The 21,932-nt window shown below is 48.4% G+C and overlaps 1 protein-coding gene across 4 annotated transcripts in view; it reads right to left on the bottom strand.

Moving 5' to 3' along the window:
• The window catches only part of dgkh (diacylglycerol kinase, eta), a 532,784-nt gene that overhangs the window by 43,927 nt on the left and 466,925 nt on the right, over positions 1–21,932 (bottom strand). For all 4 annotated transcript variants that reach the window (XM_086006091.1, XM_086006092.1, XM_086006093.1 and 1 more), the window contains 5 exons: positions 18,334–18,500; positions 17,129–17,234; positions 15,483–15,575; positions 8,646–8,765; positions 2,469–2,577 (listed from right to left, as the gene is read on the bottom strand). In XM_086006091.1, the coding sequence (XP_085862217.1) occupies positions 2,469–2,577; positions 8,646–8,765; positions 15,483–15,575; positions 17,129–17,234; positions 18,334–18,500 (595 nt within the window). The remainder of the gene's footprint in view (positions 1–2,468; positions 2,578–8,645; positions 8,766–15,482; positions 15,576–17,128; positions 17,235–18,333; positions 18,501–21,932) is intronic.

The raw sequence follows: 21,932 nt of genomic DNA, 5'->3' as shown, positions 1-21,932 counted from the left end.
CGGGAACCTGCTGTCAACTCGCTCCCATGCGCCTTTCCCACAGGCGCATCTGTCAGTGTGGAGCTGACCCAACCTGCAGGAGGATCTAACTGAGATCATTATGAGGTACTTTATAGGCACTTAAGAGCCTTTTCCCCCTTACTTTTTTAATTTCCCTGCATGGTCACAGAATTCACGCAGCTAGGGAACCACGTCTGTCAACCTGAGGCGTGAGTTCTGTGGCCATTGCTCCAGCTGATTACTTGACAGCATGGAAAACAAAAACATGTTGATTACATCAGCTAACAGATTGATGGAGATTCTGTTCTACTTGAAAAGCTACTGGGAGGTGTTAATTCAGAAATTCCTGAAGGGATGTAAATGGTGAGGGAAATACATTTTTCACTGGCCATTCTCGGCTGTTGCCTTCCAACTCAACAGTATTTGCAGTGAATTGATCTGCACTATAAAAAATGACTTATACCATTTAAATACATTTTTGTGTAGTTTCTGGTCAGGTTTTTCTCACAGTATACTGTGATTATCCAGTTACACATTAAATTAAGTCATCAACCATAACAATTTTATTCTCATCACTAATTCCACTGGTTCAATTTGTTTTCAGTCCCTGAATACGACTAAGTTAAATTTTCAGTCTGAGATTTTAGGGTGAATTTCTGCAGAGGTTCTCTCACTTGTCCATTGTTAACTTCAACGGAAAAGCTGCAGAAATCCCAGAAACACAATGTAAGCACCACTTACACTGTTTGTCAGGGATTCCGCAGCTCTTCTGCTTATCTTGCATAAGATTGTAAATCCACTCCTTTACAATTACATTTAAAATCTGCTTAATTTTATGTATTACCTATACACATACATCTTTTATTTGTACCCGTTACTGACACAAAAGTCTATAGATTTCTGACTAAAGCACCAATAACTTCCCAATTAATGTTCTTTTTTAATTATGTTCTTGATCGTATTTGTAGATAGAGTCATATTAGTTAGGCAGGCTTTTCAAAGGGGGTGCAAATCTCTCCAGCAACAGTGTCCTCTGCTTCCTTCCCAAGTTCAACAATTATGTACCATTGTCATGAGGTTCAAAAGGGTATGGCAATTGATGACGTCATTGTGAAACGCTTAGCTCATCCTTTGCTTCCAATGGTATTGTTCAACATCACTGAGAAAACATCAATCTCTAGCCACTTACCTTCTTCAAGAAGGCAGCTCTTTAACATCCTGGTCCTTGCTGACCAAACATTGGCCCCCATCCACCAGAGCATCAAATTTAAAATTCTCATCTTTGAGTTTAAATCCCCTCACCACTTGCTACCTCTATAACCTACTCTGACTCTACAATTCCCCCAAACTCTTTGCTCTTCTGATTATAGCTTTATGTGCATCCCCGCCCACCTCGTCCCCCCACCATTGGCAGCCGTGCTTTCAGCCGCCTGGGCTTCATGCTCGGGAATTCCTTCCCCAAACCACACCTCACCCCGCCCCTCCACCTCTGGAGTAACAGTAACTATGCCATGCATGAGGATAGGTAACTGGTAGATCATAAGAACATAAGAAACAGGAGCAGGAGTCGGCCAATCGGCCCCTCGAGCCTGCTCCGCCATTCAATAAGATCATGGCTGATCCAATCTTGTCCTCAACACCACTTTCCCGCTCTCTCTCCATACCCCTCGACTCCCTTGTAGTTCAAATGTCTGTCAATCTCCTCCTTGAATATATGTAATGACTCCGCCTCCACAGCTTTCCGGGGTAGAGAATTCCAAAGATTCACGACCTTTCATCATACGTCAACACCTTCATCCCAGGAATCAACCTAGTGAACCTTCTCTGCACTGCCTCCAATGCAAGTATATCCTTCCTTAAATATGGAGACCACAACTGTACGCAGTACTCCAGGTGCGGTCTCACCAGCGCCCTGTAAAGTTGCATCAAAACTTCCCTACTTTTATACACTATCCCCCTTGCAATAAAGGCCAACATTCCATTAGCCTTCCTAATTACTTGCTGTACCTACATGCTAACTTTTTGTGTTTCATTCAACAGTTAGACCTCACATTCAGACTGCATCAAATCTCGAGCTTGAAACATTTTCCTGCTTGTTTTCCCCTCGTGATCCAGGGCTCAAAGGGCAGATTTTACAACATTGCGCTTGGTGCAGAGCCTCTTGTGGCGGTAGCATGAATCGGGAATTCCTAATGGGTGGGAAATCCTGTAGGGCACGCTGACCTTTGTGCAGAAGTTCAGGAGGCGGGTGACGCTCTGTGCTGGGAACACCGATTGGTGAAATCTACCCAATATATATATTTTCCCACTTCAGCTCATTCCCAATTATACTCTCCCATCATCCCAGACATTTCTGTGAAGAATAAAAGATCTCCGGAAAGGGATTCTGTGACTGCGAAAACACCCAGCGACAGCTGAAGTGGTGAGGGGCGGTCAGCTACCAATCAACAAGAAAAGCAACACCTTACCTGGCTGAGGGGCTGCCTTATGCCTTTGGCTTTTCTCTTTCTTAAACTTTGGCACAATTCGGAACATAGCACTTCGACTGTTTCTTTTGGCAAATTCCAACGAATGGTCCTGTTGAAAATTAGATACGGGTTTGATTTCTTGTCCTTTATAAGTCGTGAAACTGTCTTAATAATAGAGCCAGCTCTGCTCAGCAAAATAAGCACTCTCACATTTGCCAGCAGATGGTGTGTGGGAGTCATTGTACAGCACCAGGTATCGACATACATTCTGTAAACCTCTCGAATGTAACAGGTGAGGTTGGACATCACAACTATATGGTGTTTGGGGAGACTAAACGCAGATTGGGTGACCGCTTTGCGGAACACCTCCGTTCAGTCTGTAAGGGTGACCCCGAGCTTCCGGTCGCCTGTCATTTTAATTCACCGCTCCATTCCCACTCGGACCTCACCGTCCTCGGCCTCTTGCATTGTTCCACGGAAACCCAGCGTAAGCTCGAGGAACAGCACCTCATCTTCCGATTAGGCACTTTACAGCCTTCCAGACTCAACATCGAGTTCAACAATTTCAGATCATAACCTCGGCCCCTATTACATTTTTACTTATATTTTTTATCCACACCTTTGTTTTGACCTTTTCCACCCCCCACCGACCTTTCTTGTTTTTTTCTCTCTCTATAGTAATCTGGGATGTTATGATTAAGGTCATCCACTAGGTGGTGCTGTAGCCAATGCTGCGGCTAAGGTGAGAGGTTTGCTTCCTGTTCAGGTCAGAGGTTTGCTTCCTGTCAAGGTCAGCAAAGGTGCAATGCCTGGAAGCAGGCCTGCCTGGTTGTCTTCACAGTCGTTCAATAAAGCACTCGTATTAATCCTCATACCTCGTCTCTTCGAGTTCCTTGTCTCACTACATGGATTTATCACACTCTCCCACATGGCAGCTGTCTCCCATTCTGCCAGCGCATTTCACACCTAATCTAGAGCTGTCTTTTGTCTCCACTAGTCCTGTCACCATCTCGTCTCGTTTTGAATACCTCTTAATGTCTCTTCACTTCTCTTTTGTTCTCTCCCAGCCTGGCCTCTTAATCTATTTCATTTCCTGTGCTTCTTTAGTCTTGACAAAGGGTTCACCCGAAACGTTGACTCTATTTTCTCTCCACGGATGTTGCCTGGCCTGCTGAGTTTTTCCAGCATTTTCTGTTGTTATTTCAGATTTCCAGCATCTGCAGTATTTTGCTATCGTACAACTATATGGTGAGCAGCCTTCACTCTCTCAAACCTAACATGGTCATGAAAAGTGTGTATGGCACAGCACTGATATGGGAAGCAGATCTTCCCACACATGTTCACTTCTAAACAATCACTCACACTCTTTTATTTATAGTATAGAGCACACGCACTAATCTCATTACTGTCTTCTGGACTCCTCGTTTACTTGGTGACTTGGAGATAACGGGGCTAATTTTCCTCCGGATTGTGCTTCAACTCCCAGGGGGAAAACAAAGTGAAAAAGGGGCAGGGACATGTTACACCCAATCTCCCGCTCCTTTGCCTTGCCCAGGGATTTCCTGGGGATCCTGGGGATGGAGGGGGATTTGGGGATGGTGTGGTTATGTCCACAACAGTTACAAACATGGAAAACCCCTGCAAATGAGATGGGAGTGAGGCAATGGTGCCTCCTATCCCATTTTCCTTGGTGGACTCCTCGTTTGGATGTTTGCTTCCTGATAGTGGAGGTTATGCCTTGCACCCACCCCCATTCAGATTGGAGAATGAGCAGGGCCTGGGTGCCAACTGTTGGAGCCAGGCAAAAGGCAGGTTCCTTTTTTTGGGTGCAGAAAGAGGTTCAAGCTTCAGGATTCTGTTTATGGACATCGGCCGGCCAGCCATCTGGCGGGCCAGGGCCAGCTGACCTCCCAAACTTGCTTCCAGATGCAAGGCCTGCACCAGTGAAACATGGTGTAATTTGAACAACCTGCAAATACAGGAGGGTTCAGGTCAAGTCAGGCAGAGAGTCCAGGTGGAGGCAAGGGAGCGTATTTGGCTCTAAGATGGCAGTTCTGCACAAGGTTTGCTCCACTCGTTTAAAGGTATTCCTTAAATTGATACTTATTTTCCAATGTAAAATGATATTCCTCACTTTCAAAACTCTAGGGCCTAGAAATTGGGTTTTGGCTTAGCCAGGGCTTTAGCGCCGGAAGTTAGTGCCGGCGCTAAGTCCCCTGCGCGCGCCAAAAATTCAGTGGCGCCGCGCCCAAACGGCTGCCGGCGCTACTGAAGGGTCTTTGCGGCAGTACATCGGCGCTAACTGCCGTTTCGCGCCGCAATTCCGGCGCTGCGGCACCCGATGCGGTGCGGCAGGCTGGGGAAGTGCAGGCCTCCTCCTTCCGTTAAGGAGGAGCTGCCTGCACCCGGCCGCGGCCCGCGCAAATCTGTTTAAAAATGAGCCCGGCACCTCGGGCAAGTGCCGGGCTTGCATCTGTTCCGGGGGGGGGGGGCGGGGAGAAGTCCGGGGAGGGAGCTGCGGGCAGGCGGCCGGCGGGAAAGCGGCCGGCCGCCGCGGGGCCTTTAATGCGCCGGCGCAAACACGTGTTGGACTCTGTTGCCAGAGTCTTAGTTGCGGCTGCCACGGGCGAGGCGGCCGCAACTGAATTTCGGCGCTGGGGCCCGTCGGCATGGCAACCGGGACGCTGCGCACACCGATGACGTCATCGGTGCCGGCGCAGCGCTACCGGTGCAACGCCGCTTTAGGGCCCCAGGGAATTTTTCAACTGGCCATAACTCTGGCGCTAGTCCCTCTAGCGCCTCAAAAGCGGCGCTAAGGCTAGTGAATTTCTAGGCCTAGGTGTCTCTCCTCACAATGCACTGCACCCTGACCAACTTGCCAGGCAAGCAATCTGCTCTAAGGTCTCTGTCAAGACTACAGCCTTCAGCTGCCTATGCTCGAAGCTCTGGAATTCCCTCCCTAAACTGCTCCGCCTCGCTACCTCTCTCCTCCTTGCAATGGGATATAGACAGGTTAAGTGAGTGGGCAATAAGGTTATATGGAGTATAATGTGGGGAAATGTGAGGTTATTCACTTTCTGGGAAGAATAGAAAAACAGAATATTTTTTAAATGGTGAGAAACCATTAAATGTTGGTGTTCAGAGAGATTTAGGTGCCCTTGTACAGCAAGCAATTAGGAAGGCAAATGATATGTTGGCCTTTATTGCAAGGGGGTTGGATTGCAAGAGTAAGGAAGTCATACTACAATTGTACAGGGCTTTGTTGGGATCACACCTGGAGTACTGTGCACAGTTTTGGTCTCCTTATCTGAGGAAGGACATACATGCCTTAGAGATGGTGCAACGAAGGTTCACTAGATTGATTCCTGGGATGAGAGGGCTGTCCTATGAGGAGAGATTGTGTAGATTGGGCCTATACTCTCTGGAGTTTAGAAGAATGAGAGGTGATCTCATTGAAACATATAAGATTTTGAGGGGGATTGACAGGGTAGATGCTGAGAGGTTGTTTCCCCCTGGCTGGAGAGTCTAGAACCAGGGCGCATAGTCTCAGGATAAGGGGTCGGCCATTTAAGACTGAGATGAGGAGGAATTTCTTCATTCAGAGGGCTGTGAATCTCTGGAATTCTCTACCCCAAAGGGATCCTGAGACATTGAATATATTCAAGACTGAGAGAGATAGATTTACTCTAGCGGAATCAAGGGATATGGGGATCGGGCAGGAAAATGGAGTTGAGGTCGAAGGCCAGCCATGATCTGATTGAATGGCAGAGCTGGCTCGAGTGCCATATAGCTTACTCCTGCTCCTAATTCTTATGTTCTTTAAGTCGCTCCTTAAAACCTACCTCTTCGACCATGCTTTTGCACACCTGTCCTAATATCTCTGTATGTGGCTCGGTGTCGACTTGTGTTTGATAACGCTCCTGTGAAGTGCCTTGGGATGTTTTATCCAGTGAAAGGCACTATGTAAATGTATTTTGTTGTTCATTCACCGATCCTGTCGCACTTAAAGGGTCGGAGAATTGGCAGTACAGTGTTATAGCCGTATCCCCTCGTGTTCCCTCTGAGCGCGACGCTACACTGGGAGTGTTGGATTGGTGAACTCACCTCTGTAACCAGCTAGTGGGAGCTCCTTATGAGAGAGCAGTGCAGGGTGAACGTGTCCCTTTCCTTTCCCTTTAGGTGGGCCTAGTATCCTATGCAGCATAGCAGCAGTAAGGACTCAAGAGAGGGGAAGACTAAAATTGGGACTCGAGGAGTTGCATTTTCAATTGGCATCAGCTGGTGAGAGAATCACTTGTTTTATCAGACTTGCCGCTAACAGTTCCTGCCCCACCAACTGAAATAATTCCCAATAATGTAGTCTAACCTAGGCTGCCACATTTTTCATCGTGCACAGACTCAGCTGCATCTTCTGTCCACTTGTAGCCAATCCATTGTTTTGTGGGCTCCCCACAGGACCAGTGCAATAAGCCCACCATCATATGTGTCATTCCAGCTGATCTAAAGGGTGGTGGGACCAGCTGGGTTAGCGGTATACTGGGGCAGTGCTTCATGAATATAATATATATGCGCCACACACCTCTCGGTGGGTACAATGTAATTGTCACACCAGTGCAGGGGACAGTCTTGGGATTAGATACATTCTGAGGGCCAAGGAGCTGCAACTAACTGAGCCTGTGCCTGACCTGGGAGTGTTTGATGTTAATCTGGGGTGTTAAAGGAGTCCCTTTCCCTCGCAGTGTGACCTTAATAAGCAGAAAATTCACCAAACTAAGGCCCTGAAATTCCTGGGTTGGGTGAGGGTAGAAGCCGGATTTTTGACAGGGGGATTAGGGAGTGGGAGTGGGGGGGAGAAAGGGCAGGATATGGAAGACTAACATTTATATAGTGCCCGTCATGACGTCCCAAAGTGCTTTACAGCCAATTAAGTACTTTTTGAAGTGGTCACTGTTGTAATGTAGGAATCGCGGCAGCCAATTTCCACACAGCAAGATTCCACAAACAGCAAAGTGATAATCTGTTTTTTTAGTGATGTTATTTGAGGGATAAATATTGGCCCAGGACACCGGGGGAGAATTCCCCTACTCTTCTTCGAAATAGTGCCATGGGATCTTTTACATCCACCTGAGAGGGCAGACGGGGCCTTGGTTTAACGTCTCATCCGAAAGGCGGGACCTGCGGTAGTGCAGCACTCCCTCAGCACTGCACTGGAGTGTCAGTCTGGATTTTGTGCTCAAGTCTCTGGCGTGGGACCTGAGCTCACAACCTTCTGACTCAGAGGTGAGACTATTACCCAGTGAGCCACAGCTGATGCAGCAGCCAATCGCTTTAAAGAATTTGACGGTCCCACTTCCGTCTTTGCTGCATTTATATAGGGCTTTAGTGATACCACACCTGGAGTACTGTGCACAGTTCTGGTCTCCTTATCTAAGGAAGGATATACTTGCCTTGGAGGCGGTGCAACGAAGGTTCACTCGATTGATTCCTGGGATGAGAGGGTTGTCCTATGAGGAGAGATTCAGTAGATTGGGCCGATACTCTCTGTAGTTTAGAAGAATGAGAGGTGATCTCATTGAAACGTCTAATATTCTTAGAAGGCTTCACAGGGTAGATGCTGAGAGGCTGTTTCCCCTGGCTAGAGAGTTTAGAAGTAAAGGTCATGGTCTCAGGATAAGGGGTCGGTCATTTAGGACTGAGATGAGGAGAAATTTCTTTACGCAGAGGGTTATGAATCTTTGGAATTCTAGACAGAGATCGATAGATTTTGGGGAATTAAGGGATATGGAGATTGGGCGGGAAAGTGGAGTTGAGGTTGAAGATCAGCCCTGATCTTATTGAATGGCGGAGCAGGCTCGAGGGGACATACGGCTGACTCCTGCTCCTAGTTCTTTCTTATGTTCCTGCTTTATGTGGACGTACAGTATGTTTGGGGCACGAGAGGCAGGAATTGCAGTGCATGGCACCTATCTCACCTCCATCCGGGACATCAACTTCAAAAGGTGGGGGAGGGGCAGCTACCCCGCCTGCTCCCCACGAACGCCCCACGATCTTCCAACGGGTCCCCTCCCAATATCTGCCCTTGTCCACCACCATCGCGCCCCATATCGCCCCGAACATTACGAGATTTCGGAGCCCTCATTTTTGAGAGTGGCAAATGATAACGGTGCTGCTCCCTACCTCTTCAGCAGTTGGCTGTAGCACGTGATAAAGCCACGGGATCTCTGCAAGCTTCCGCAGCTCAACATCCACACGGTGCAATGCTGTAGACAGCTGCTCTTCCTGAGGCGAGTCCAGTTGCTGCCAGAAGCACAAAGCAGTAAAACTGTTAGTCCCTGAGTTCACAACAGATATTCCAGCCACTGCTGTCAGTTCCAAATTAAGTGCACACATCTGCATCGTTTGATTTATTACAGTAATCTCATGTATAATGCACCAAGACTGCCAGGTTTCATACGGTGAGCTTGGGTGGGGCAAGACTGGGCTGGAGACATTCACTGTACAGGTTTGAAACAGATGCCCCAGGTCTATTGGTGTTTATGTTTTTCCAACCATTAGCAACTTCACCTGACTCAGTCCCACCCCCAGTCCCTGTCACCCCCCCCACCTGACTCAGTCCCACCCCCAGTCCCCCCCCACCTGACTCAGTCCCACCCCCAGTCCCCCCCACCTGACTCAGTCCCACCCCCAGTCCCTGATGTGCTCTTCTCCTTCTTTGCATTGAGCCTTGCTCTTGTCTCGTCTGTCCATGGAGTTGTTTTGCTTCTCCTCATCCCCAAGGGGCTGCTGATGCGGTGGTCATGCCCCTCATTACTGGGCACAAAGTCCTGATGCCTACTCCAGCCCAATTGTCTCAGCGCTTGCCACCACAGGCAAGGCCAAGCTCACAAAAAGCTTGTCCAGCGATAATGAGCCTCGTGCACAAGTCACTAGAAATGATGGGCCATTAACAGTATATGCTGAAGGGGAGGCCCTTTGGAATAGAAGGAAAGGTTGCCGCTGGACAGCCCACTCCTTGATGTAGGGTCACCTTTGCTTGCTGGCCTTCCTTCTGCCTTCAATGGATGAATACTGCAAGCTCACTGAACGCCTCATAAAAATGAGAGCATTCTAAGGGCAGCGAGCAGCCTCCACTGTCAAATCCGGCCCCCAACCCACCTGCGCCGCCCCCTCCCGCCAACACGTCACGAGCTACACGTTGGGGACGCCACAACAATATTTTAATGAACTAATGTTGCGTTATCTTGCAAGCCGGTTCATTTTGGCACGGTGTGCTGTGTCTGATGAGCAACAGTTCCCAGATGCTGTATATTTGCAGCATTTTCTGTTTACGGTGTCATTCTTTGAGTTTAGTTGTAATCTGTTGCCCTCACCATCTGTTCCTTGCTCCACAAGCACTCTGTGTGGGACTACGATTTAAACCACGCAAAGTAGTTTAAAGAGAAACTCATTAATAGCACTTCAGGAACATACTAAGGAAGGCCTAAGGGCCTTCCTGCATCCCAAAACCATGACAAATTATTTAAACCCAGAAGTAATGTCTTCAGTAGTAATCGCAGAATTAGACTCATTCAGATGGTCATTACAACAACAACTTGTACTTATACAGCGCCTTTAACCCAGTAAAACGTCCCAAGGTGCTTCACAGGAGTGTAACCAAACAAAGTTTGCCACCGAGCCACATCAGGAGAAATTAGGGCAGGTGACCGAATGCTTGGTCAGAGAGGTAGGTTTTAAGGAGCATTTAAAGGAGGAGAGTGAGGTAGCGAGGTGGAGAGGTTTAGGGAGGGAATTCCAGAGCTTAGGGCCCAGGCAACAGAAGGCACGGCCGCCAATGGATGAGCGATTATAATCAGGGATGCTCAAGAAGGCAGAATTAGAGGAGCGCAGATGTCTTGGGGGGGTTGTGGGGCTGGAGAAGATTACAGAGATGGGGGGGGGGGCTGGAGGAGGTTACAGAGATGGGGGGTGCTGGAGGAGGTTACAGAGATGGGGGGGGCTGGAGGAGGTTACAGAGATGGGGGGCTGGAGGAGATTACAGAGATGGGGGGGCTGGAGGAGGTTACAGAGATGGGGGGGCTGGAGGAGATTACAGAGATGGGGGGCTGGAGGAGATTACAGAGATGGGGGGGCTGCAGGAGATTACAGAGATGGGGAGGGGCTGGAGGAGATTACAGAGATGGGGGGGCTGGAGGAGATTACAGAGATGGGGGGGTGCTGGAGGAGGTTACAGAGATGGGGGGGCTGGAGGAGGTTAAAGAGGTGGGGGGGCTGGAGGAGATTACAGAGATGGGGGGCTGGAGGAGATTACAGAGATGGGGGGGCTGGAGGAGGTTACAGAGATGGGGGGCTGGAGGAGGTTACAGAGATGGGGAGGGGCTGGAGGAGGTTACAGAGATGGGGGGGCTGGAGGAGGTTACAGAGATGGGGGGTGCTGGAGGAGGTTACAGAGATGGGGGGTGCTGGAGGAGGTTACAGAGATGGGGGGGGCTGGAGGAGGTTACAGAGATGGGGGGGGCTGGAGGAGATTACAGAGATGGGGGGCTGGAGGAGGTTACAGAGATGGGGGGGCTGGAGGAGATTACAGAGATGGGGGGGCTGGAGGAGGTTACAGAGATGGGGGGGGCTGGAGGAGGTTACAGAGATGGGGGGCTGGAGGAGGTTACAGAGATGGGGGGGCTGGAGGAGATTACAGAGATGGGGAGGAGGCTGGAGGAGATTACAGAGATGGGGGGGCTGGAGGAGGTTACAGAGATGGGGGGGAGCTGGAGGAGATTACAGAGATAGGGGGGCTGGAGGAGATTACAGAGATGGGGGGGCTGCAGGAGATTACAGAGATGGGGAGGGGCTGGAGGAGATTACAGAGATGGGGGGGTGCTGGAGGAGGTTACAGAGATGGGGGGGAGGCTGGAGGAGATTACAGAGATGGGGGGGGCTAGAGGAGGTTACAGAGATGGGGGGGAGGCTGGAGGAGATTACAGAGATGGGGGGGGCTGGAGGAGGTTAAAGAGGTGGGGGGGGCTGGAGGAGATTACAGAGATGGGGGGCTGGAGGAGATTACAGAGATGGGGGGGCTGGAGGAGATTACAGAGATGGGGGGGCTGGAGGAGATTACAGAGATGGGGGGGCTGGAGGAGGTTACAGAGATGGGGGGGGCTGGAGGAGATTACAGAGATGGGGGGCGGTTGGAGGAGATTACAGAGATAGGGGGGGCGGTTGGAGGAGATTGCAGAGATGGGGGGGCTGGAGGAGATTACAGAGATGGGGGGGCTGGAGGAGATTACAGAGATGGGGGGGCTGGAGGAGATTACAGAGATGGGGAGGAGGCTGGAGGAGATTACAGAGATGGGGGGCTGGAGGAGATTACAGAGATGGGGGGGGCTGGAGGAGATTACAGAGATGGGGGGGCGGTTGGAGGAGATTGCAGAGATGGGGGGGCTGGAGGAGATTACAGAGATGGGGGGGCTGGAGGAGATTACAGAGATGGGGGGGCGGTTGGAGGAGATTGCAGAGATGGGGGGGCTGGAGGAGATTACAGAGATGGGGGGGCTGGAGGAGATTACAGAGATGGGGAGGAGGCTGGAGGAGATTACAGAGATGGGGGGGCTGGAGGAGATTACAGAGATGGGGGGGCTGGAGGAGATTACAGAGATGGGGGGGCTGGAGGAGATTACAGAGATGGGGGGGCTGGAGGAGATTACAGAGATAGGGGGGGCGGTTGGAGGAGATTGCAGAGATGGGGGGGCGGTTGGAGGAGATTGCAGAGATGGGGAGGGGCTGGGGGAGATTACAGAGATGGGGGGGGCGAGGCCATGGAGGGAGTTGAAGGCAAGGATGAGACTTTTGAAATCGAGGCGTTGCTAAACCGGGAGCCGAAGACAATGGCTTCGGTCTTCCCAATACTTAATTGGGGAAAATTTCTGCTCATCCAGTACTGGATGTCAGACAATTTAGAGACAGTGGAGGTGTTGATGGAAGTGGTGGTGAGGTAAGCTGGGTGTCGTTAGCATACATGTGGAAACTGACGCTGTGTTTTCAGATGATGTCGTTGAGTGGCAGCATGTAGATGAGAAATAGGAGGGGGCAAGGATAGATCCTTGGGGGACAGCAGAGGTAACGATGTGGGAGCGGGAAGAGAAGTCATTGCAGGTGATTCTCTGGCTACGATTAGATAGATAAGAATGGAACCAGCTGGACGATGGTGGCAAGGCGTTGGAGGAGGATGGAGTGGTCAACTGTGTCAAAGACTGCAGACAGGTTGAGAAGGATGAGGAGGGATAGTTTACCTTTGTCACAGTCACAAAGGATGTCATTTGTGACTTTGATGAGAGACGTTTCGGTACAGTGGCGGGGGTAAACCTGATTGGAGGGATTCAAACATGGAGTTCCGGGAAAGATGGGCACAGATTTGGGATACATCAGGGCTGTCCAACACTGTTTTGGTCCCCTCACATGGTCGGTGATATAGAGGCCATGGAAAAGGTTCAGAGAAGGACCACTAGATTAACACCAAGTTTAAAGGCACTTAGTTACCACAATAAGGTTAGAGTAGGGTTGCCAACTCTCCAGGATTGTCCTCTAGTCTCCAGGAATTAAAGTTTATTCTCCTGGACACGGTTGCGGACAACCCAGGAGAAAAACAAATGCTTAAAAAAGTGTGCATTTTTTTTCACTGAACACTTTCATTTATTTGTTATAAAAGTATTGGAGATGGGAAGAACCGTCTAGCAGATAAAGCTCTTTCCCTGTTCCCATTCATTTCACGCCTATTTCCACCTCAGTAACATCGTCCGTCTCCACCCCTGCCTCAGCTCATCTGCTGCTGAAACCCTCATCCCTGCCTTTGTTACCTCCAGACTCGACTATTCCAACGCACTCCTGGCTGTTTGACTGGGCATAGCGGGTGGAAGCGGGAGGTCATGCAATGGAAACTCCAGGAGTACGGCCAGCTACAGTTGCAATCCTGGCTTAGAAAGCTGGGCTTTTTACTCCAGAAAAGTGTAGACGTCAAGAGATTTGATTGAAGATCTTAAATGAATGAAAGTCCACGTAGATAGGCTATTTGAGTTAGATAGGTTAGGGAGAAGCAGGTGACTCGAGGATAAGTTACTTCTAGAACAAGTTTAGATAGGTTAGGGAGAAGCAGGTGACTCGAGGATAAGTTACTTCTAGAACAAGTTTAGATAGGTTAGGGAGAAGCAGGTGACTCGAGGATAAGTTACTTCTAGAACAAGTTTAGATAGGTTAGGGAGAAGCAGGTGACTCGAGGATAAGTTACTTCTAGAACAAGTTTAGACAGGTTAGGGAGAAGCAGGTGACTCGAGGATAAGTTACTTCTAGAACAAGTTTAGACAGGTTAGGGAGAAGCAGGTGACTCGAGGATAAGTTACTTCTAGAACAAGTTTAGACAGGTTAGGGAGAAGCAGGTGACTCGAGGATAAGTTACTTCTAGAACAAGTTTAGACAGGTTAAGGAGAAGCAGGTGACTCGAGGATAAGTTACTTCTAGAACAAGTTTAGACAGGTTTGGGAGAAGCAGGTGACTCGAGGATAAGTTACTTCTAGAACAAGTTTAGACAGGTTAGGGAGAAGCAGGTGACTCGAGGATAAGTTACTTCTAGAACAAGTTTAGACAGGTTAGGGAGAAGCAGGTGACTCGAGGATAAGTTACTTCTAGAACAAGTTTAGACAGGTTAGGGAGAAGCAGTTGACTCGAGGACAAGTTACTTCTAGAACAAGTTTAGACAGGTTAGGGAGAAGCAGGTGACTCGAGGATAAGTTACTTCTAGAACAAGTTTAGACAGGTTAGGGAGAAGCAGGTGACTCGAGGATAAGTTACTTCTAGAACAAGTTTAGACAGGTTAGGGAGAAGCAGGTGACTCGAGGATAAGTTACTTCTAGAACAAGTTTAGATGCCAGAAGGTATTTCTTTTCAGAGAGCCGTCAACCTATGGAACAAGTTCCCAAGCTCATGCAGTGAGCCTGGATTCCCTGCAAACAGTCACAAGGAAACTGGACGAGATCCTGAGTGTGACCGACAACATTACCTATAGAAGCCAGGTGAGTACTCCCAGTCACTGCAGTCTCCTGAAACTTGGCCAATCACCTTTGGGAGTCAGAAAGGATTTCCAGAGTTTTCTTTTCCCTAAGTTGGCCTAAGGATTTTTCTGTGTTTATTTGCCTCTCTCAGGAGATTGTGTGGCTGGTTGTTGGGTGCGGATGGGGAACAAGGCAGGACGGATGGTGGCCATGGTATGGACCACTGTAGTATAGGACAGGCTCAATGGGCCAGCTGGCTTTTCCCTGTCCGGCTTTTCGTACATTTAGATGTTGATGACCTGCTGCCTGTCTACATGCAGCCCCTGGGCCCGAGGCAATTCGACTGTTGAGGCCCGGGTAACTCTATTTTAGCTGCCGTATATTTCTTATTCAGCAGTTTGTGGGCTAGGGGCGGGGCAGGGCTAGAGGGCGGGGCAGGGTGGGGCTAGGGGCCGGGCAGGGCGGGGCTAAGGGCAGGGCGGGGCTAGGGGGGCAGGGCTAGGGGCGGGGCGGGGCTAGGGGCGGGGGTTGGAAAGGATTGTGCGCAGCGCTGTTACCTCATTGGTGGATAAGTCCTAAATCAGAATACCGGGATCTGTTAGTCCTGGCAACTGGAGAAATATGCAAATGAATGGGAATATGGAATAAAAAATGATCTGCCAGACCGTTCTTCTTTTCCCAGAGAGCAGTGAGCCTCTGGAATGTGTTGCCGGCTGGTGCAGTGGGGGCTGAATCTCCACACGCCTTCAAGAGGGGTGGAAGTGTCTGGTCATGATGCCACGGCCACATCATTGTGTGCGGCAGGCTTGATGGACCAGTTGGTCTTTTCCTGCCTGTCAATATCGTGTGTTCATATGCACCCCTGAGTCTCCACAGCATGCACCTGTATGGCCCACAAAAAGGAACACTTGGAACACTGGTGTTAGACATGAGCTGTGTAATTATTTGCCTGCAGCATCGACAGATGCCACCACCTTACCAGAGGAACTCTTCCAACGAGCAATGATTCCGTTTCATTATGCAGGGCTTTCACATTACTGGCAATCTCAATTGCTGTGTTCCTGGTAAGACTCTGTAGAGGGGAAACAAACATGAGACAAGCCAACCGATTGAGCTCCTTTTTAAGTATCGTCATTCATCTGCACAAGTGTTGACGGGGAATTTCATTGGCGATTACACAACTTGCTACTAAATACACTGCTTGTAAATTCTACTTCAGGTCATTGAGGAGACCAGACCCAACCCTAAATAAAAGGTCATTGCATAAGAAGAAATCCAGTGGATCCCCAGGGTACATTCACCAATCACACACTCCGGGCAGGAAGACCTCTTTGAAGGGACAATAGGTTGGAGAATGGGCACTGTCGTGTCGTAGCCTTTCGTGCTGGCACCTCATTAAGAGTACAGGATTGGTGAATTTACCCTCCCGTTGTGTGCAATGGATGGGAAAGGACAGTCAGACTTCTCGATACAGCAATGGCTGCAACCCCTGCCAGCTATGGGCCCAAGATTTCTCTGCTTGCTAATTGTCCCAATTAATTAAACGTGTTACGAACCGTAGAAAGCATCAATGGACGATCTATCAGTGTTTGGTGTGGCTCTGAGCATTCCTTTCACTCAAAATCAGGAATATAAAAAGGCTAGCAACTAGGTAGAAAATAGGCTGATTTCACCAGATAAGGCCTAGTTAAACACAGCATTGCACAGCTGCAGTTAAACCACAGAATGAGCTTTGCTGTTCTGCGGGGCAGGCTTGGCGGACAAGCTAATCTTCTCCCGCCTGTTGAATTTGCATGTGTGTTTAAAAGCCTGTAGGGAGAGTCAACCTTCTGCATTACCAGCGGTGAGGAAGATGAGCACTGTCATCAGTTTTTATTGCACAGCTGCTGTGGCCAAAATTCAAAAGGTGCCATCCTTCTCAGTGTTCCTCTCTTTCTGCTTAGTTTGGAGGATCTGAGGGGGGATGTGAGGCAGGTCTGTTTACACTAGAGGTGAACTGCCCACATCCATCCTTACCTGTAGAATAAAACATGGCCTATCCCTGCCAATGCCCATGGAGGTGTAAGATTAGCAAAAATGACTTTTATAATAATGGTCAGAACTGCTGCCATGGCAACTCTAACTGAATCACAAGAAGATTTATTTGAAAGGGAATATCAGCCCATTTTTCTTGTAGAAAGTGGGAAAATGATGAATAGAAAGATGACAAAAGAAAAAGAATGCGAGTCGTTTGGAGAGAGAGAGAGAGTAGAAGATAGAAAGGAAGGAGATAGAAATAAACAGGGTGAGAGATGAGCAGATGGAATTAAAGGAAGAGACACAATTATTTTACTTTTATCTCTGAGCAGTGCCACAGGACCGCATTTGAAACATTTCAAATAAAATGAGTTAGCTAGTCCTTGACATTTGTCAGTTTAATCCCTTTAATTAAGTGAATCATGAGTTCAAAATATAAGGTGCTTTGATCATCTTCATTTCCAGAAGGGTGGGGCTACACTTAATCTGGGTTCAAAAGCGGTAAAGCGTGTTCCCAAAGCATTAAATGACCAGTTTGTGTGGATGAATTCAGTTATACACAACGACCACAGACTGGGCCCAACAGGACATGACTGCCACATTCCTTACCTCTGGGAATTTTGGATGGGTTTTGTTTAGTGCATGCGAGCTTGCATTGACGGCGTGAGCCAGTTCTTGCTCCAGAAGGCTGTGGATTTTGGCTGCCTCGCAGATTCTGAAAGTCATTAAGGAAAGAAGGCTTCAACAACAACAACTTGTATTTATATAGCGTCTTTAACATAGTAAAACATCCCAAGGCGCGTCACAGGAGTATTATAAGACAAAAAATTTGACACCAAGCCACATAAGGATAAATTAGGACAGATGACCAAAAGCTTGGTCAAAGAAGTAGGTTTTAAGGAGCGTCTTAACGGAGGAGGCTAAGTGAGTGGGCAAAAATTTGGCAGATGGAATATAATGTTGGAAAGTGTGAGGTTATGCACTTTGGCAGAAAAAATCAAAGAGCAAGTTATTATCTAAATGGAGAGAAACTGCAAAGTGCTACAGTACAAAGGGATCTGGGGGTCCTGGTGCATGAAACACAGAAGGTTAGTATGCAGGTGCAGCAGGTGATCAGGAAGGCCAATGGAATCTTGGCTTTTATTGCAAGGGGGATGGAGTATAAAAGCAGGGAAGTCTTGCTTCAGTTATACAGGGTACTGGTGAGGCCACACCTGGAATACTGCGTACAGTTTTGGTTTCCATATTTAAGAAAAGATATACTTGCTCTCGAGGCAGTTCAGAGAAGGTTCACTCGGTTGATTCCGGAGATGAGGGGGTTGACTTATGAGGAAAGGTTGAGTAGGTTGGGCCTCTACTCATTGGAATTCAGAAGAATGAGAGGCGATCTTATCGAAACATATAAGATTGTGAGGGGGCTTGATCGGGTGGATGCGGTGAGGATGTTTCCACTGATGGGTGAGACTAGAACTAGGGGGCATAATCTTAGAATAAGGGGCTGCCGTTTCAAAACTGAGATGAAGAGAAACTTCTTCACTCAGAGGGTAGTAAATCTATGGAATTTGCTACCCCAGAGAGCTGTGGAAGCTGCGACAGTAAATAAATTTAAAACGGAGATAGACAGTTTCCTAGCTGATAAGGGAATAAGGGGTTACAGGGAGAGGGAGGGAAGTGGACGTGAGTCTAAGTTCGGATCAGCCATGATCCTATTGAATGGTGGAGCAGGCCCGAGGGGCCGTATGGCCTACTCCTGCTCCTACTTCTTATGTTCTTATGAGAGAGAGGCGGAGAGGCAATACAACAACTGTAGCTACCTTGTGATTAGCTCCTCAGCTGCTTGGGCACAGAGCTGTAGCTGGGTGACTTCCTCCTCCGTGGCCAGGTCTACAGACTGCTGAGGGTACAGGTGAGGCCGAAGAGCCGGTCTGCAGGAGTCGTATCGGAGTTTGTCTTCCCAGGATTTCAGAGTACTCTCAAATGCCTGTAGAAGGTGAATAATGAAAACTGTAGCGTGTCCCGTTAGTTAGATTTTTTCCCTCGCTCTTCAGCTGAAAATGTTTTGCCCTGCAAGTTGCTGGAAGTGCGAATGAGACTCCACTGTTTCAGCTGTTCCCTTTCTGGGTCAGAGGTTGAGTGGCATTGCAGGAACATAAGTCTCCTCATTAAAAGCGTACTTGTGCTGTTAAGAGCAGCTCTAACTTTCTACGGCGATTTAATTGACAATTAATATGCAAATGCAGCAACTTCATGAAACTCACGGGGAGGGCGAGGGCGAGCTGCCATTTTCGCGAGGGTAACGGCAGAGTGGTGCAAATTGTCCAGCAACTTGTGGTGACTCCCAATTCACGGGGATATCTCTTCCTTGCCACAAATTGCTGGTCGATTTACACACTAATAATGGTGAGCGTCATTAAACTCGCCGTTATTTTGGCAGCAAACTCTTGGCCAATGTCTTTTATAAGTAAGATTTGCATTATTCCATTTGTATTTTCTTCCGCTTCATTCATCAACTCTCTCCCCATCTTTCTCCTGAAGACTGTCACTGACCTCATCGCCTCTGGAGATCTTCCTCCCACAGCCTCCAACTTCATCGTCTGCCAACCCCGCACAGCCCACATCTACCTTCTTTGCAAGATCCACAAACAGGACCGCCCTGGTAAACCCATTGTTTCAGCCTATTCTCGTCCCACGGAACCTATTTAGAATCATAGAAATTTATGGCACAGAAGGAGGCCATTTGGTCCACCGTTATTTCTTCCCATCTCAACTCTAGTTTTTCTTCTCTTATCTAGTCTCTTCCGACCTACATCCATGACTCTTCCAACACCCTCCACCACTTCAACCACTTCCTGGTATTAACCATCTCCTTTTCACCATGGACGTCCAATTCCTCCACACCTCCATCCCCCACCAGGATGGCCTGCGGGCTACGTTCCCTGTAAGGTGCGGGTGCGCAGCCGCACAGTGACCCGTTAGGTCCCACGCACTTAAATTCACAGGCCGTGCAGAGAGCGGGAGCCGGGTTTGTGGGGGGGGGAGTGGTGGGGAGGGAGAATGGGCCCAACACAACGAGCGGGAAAAGTCACCAGTGTCCTAGACAAAGATGGCGGTCCTACGCGCTGCATAAAGCAGAATTCCCACCTGCACTAAGATGGCGACACCTGTGCCCTAGACAAAGATGGCGGCATTGCTCAATGAACAAAGCAGCAGGACCTTTGCCCCACATAAATATGGCAACACTTGCGCACTGGACAGCAAAAGCGGCTCTGGCGCCCCGCAGAAAGCTGGCTGCGGGGCCTTTTCTGTCGGGTGGTTGATGCCATTGAGGTTCCCTTCCCAGAAGTGACGCCTGGTAAGTTCCAGTGGGAGTCGAGAGTCCGGAGGGCAGCAGCTGGAGGTCCGGTTACCACTGGAGCGAGCAGTGAGGGTAACAGCCCGGCCGGTGGCCTACAGGAGCCCGTGCAGCCCAGCACGGTGAGGAGTCCCGGCACTGGGTGAGCAATGTACTATTCCAGTACTACAACTGTTTAGCTGTGCTGTACAGTATTTTACATTTGCTTCTGCTCCTGTAAAATATGAAGTCATCCGGACGGTAGATCAATCTGTAGGAAGTATTCGAGAGTTGTGAATACTTTCTGCCTTCCGGGATATAGTGGATATCCTACAGGACATGTAATGCATATCCTACAGGTTCTTCAGTCAGTGATTTACCATGATCGGGGATAACTGTTAGACCTGAGCTACAATAACTCGATGTGGCAGGGAGTAAAAGACGCTGTTTCTCAGTTCATAAGAGATGCGGTCTGCTTGTGGAAACTGTATCCAAACCATTTACATGATAAAGTTTTGAAAACCTGAACTTTAACACCCGCATCATCTTAATTAACACAGTGTTATGCTGCACCTACCGAGCCCGGCCTGGGCCGTTCCAGACCGGGGGTGAGTTAAGAATATATTTATTTTTAGGTTAACTTTAATTATCCTGATCTCTAGACAGTGAGTGTCTTGGTGAACCTCTTCAGGCAAAACTTTTTTTTTATGTTTCATGTTTCAAGTCATGTGGTGTAATGCAGACAAAGGTGAGCTGTGGATGTGTAACCCAAGAAGATGGTCCTGAACTGGAAATGTTGATGTGAATGAGTGTCTGATTAAAGCTGAACATTACCGAGGGGGAGGGAAGCACTTTTTAATCATAAATTAGACCACAGTTCCACAAGCGCTTTTGCTCCCATGGAAAGTGGTTTTGGGGGCACCTCAATGAAACATTGGTGGTGTAACCTTAGAGATAATTGCGGGTACTAAAGGCGTGAGGCAGGAGTCTCGGACGGGTTTATGTTTGCACTGAGAGCACGTTAACTCCAGCTTTAGTCTCTCACCACCTCCCAACAAATGTTGGAAACAAAGTTATTGCCAATGTCTGGTATAATAATAATAAAACTTAACAGAACAAGTAATTTGGTTCATCAAGTGTTTTCCTTCTACCAACAATATCCAGTCTATTTGTTTTTGGTATGAGATGTTAAATCTGCTCCTGTGGTTCAGATGGGTTAATAAGGGACAGCCAGCATGGATTTGTTAAAGGGGTTTGAGTTCTTTGATGAAGTAACAGAATGGTTGATGTGGGTAGTGTAGTAGATGTTGTATATATGGACTTTCAAAAGGCATTTGATGAAGTACCTCATAAAAGACTTATTTGGAAAATAGAAGCACATGGTATTAAAGGGACGGCGGTAACAGAGAGTAGTGATGAACAGATGTTTTTCTGACTGGAGAGATGTATGCAGTGGGGTCCCCTGGGGGTCGGTATTTGGACCATTGGTTTACTTGTAATATATAAATGACCCGGACTCGGGTATAGGGAGTACAATTTTGAAGTTTGCGGTTGATACAAAACTTGACAATGTAGTAAATAGTGATTTGAGACGGTGAGGTGGCAATATGGCATTACTGTATATATGCTTTTAAGCGTTTGTTGTTGTAAAATCTGCCCACGGACAAAAAGGTCACGCTCAAGGGAGTTCGTCGCCCGCTCAGTACAAAAAAAATGATAGGGAACATTGCCTGCAAGTCCTCCGCTTCTTCCTTGAATGGATGCCAAACCAGTACCAATCCACCTTACATTGAACAAATTCTCCTTTGACCTCACTCACTTCCTTCAAATTAAAGGTGTTTCTGTGGGAACCAGTATGGGTCATGGGATATGTGGAACATTCTTTGTTCCAGTCCTACACAGGTCCCCTCCCTCACCTCTTTTTCCGGTATTTTGATGACTGTATCGGTGCCGCTTCCTGCTCTCGCTCCAAACTGGAAAATTTAATCAACTTTGCTTCCAATTTCCGCCCCTCTATCGCCTTCACATGGTCCATCTCCGACTCCTCCCTTCTCTTCCTTGACTTCTCTATCTCCATTTTTG

Source organism: Somniosus microcephalus, chromosome 14, assembly GCF_052327205.1.
Source record: "Somniosus microcephalus isolate GS21.2 chromosome 14, FLI_Smic_1.0, whole genome shotgun sequence".
NCBI classification, from domain to species: domain Eukaryota; kingdom Metazoa; phylum Chordata; class Chondrichthyes; order Squaliformes; family Somniosidae; genus Somniosus; species Somniosus microcephalus.
This window is presented reverse-complemented; position numbering and strand designations above follow the sequence as displayed.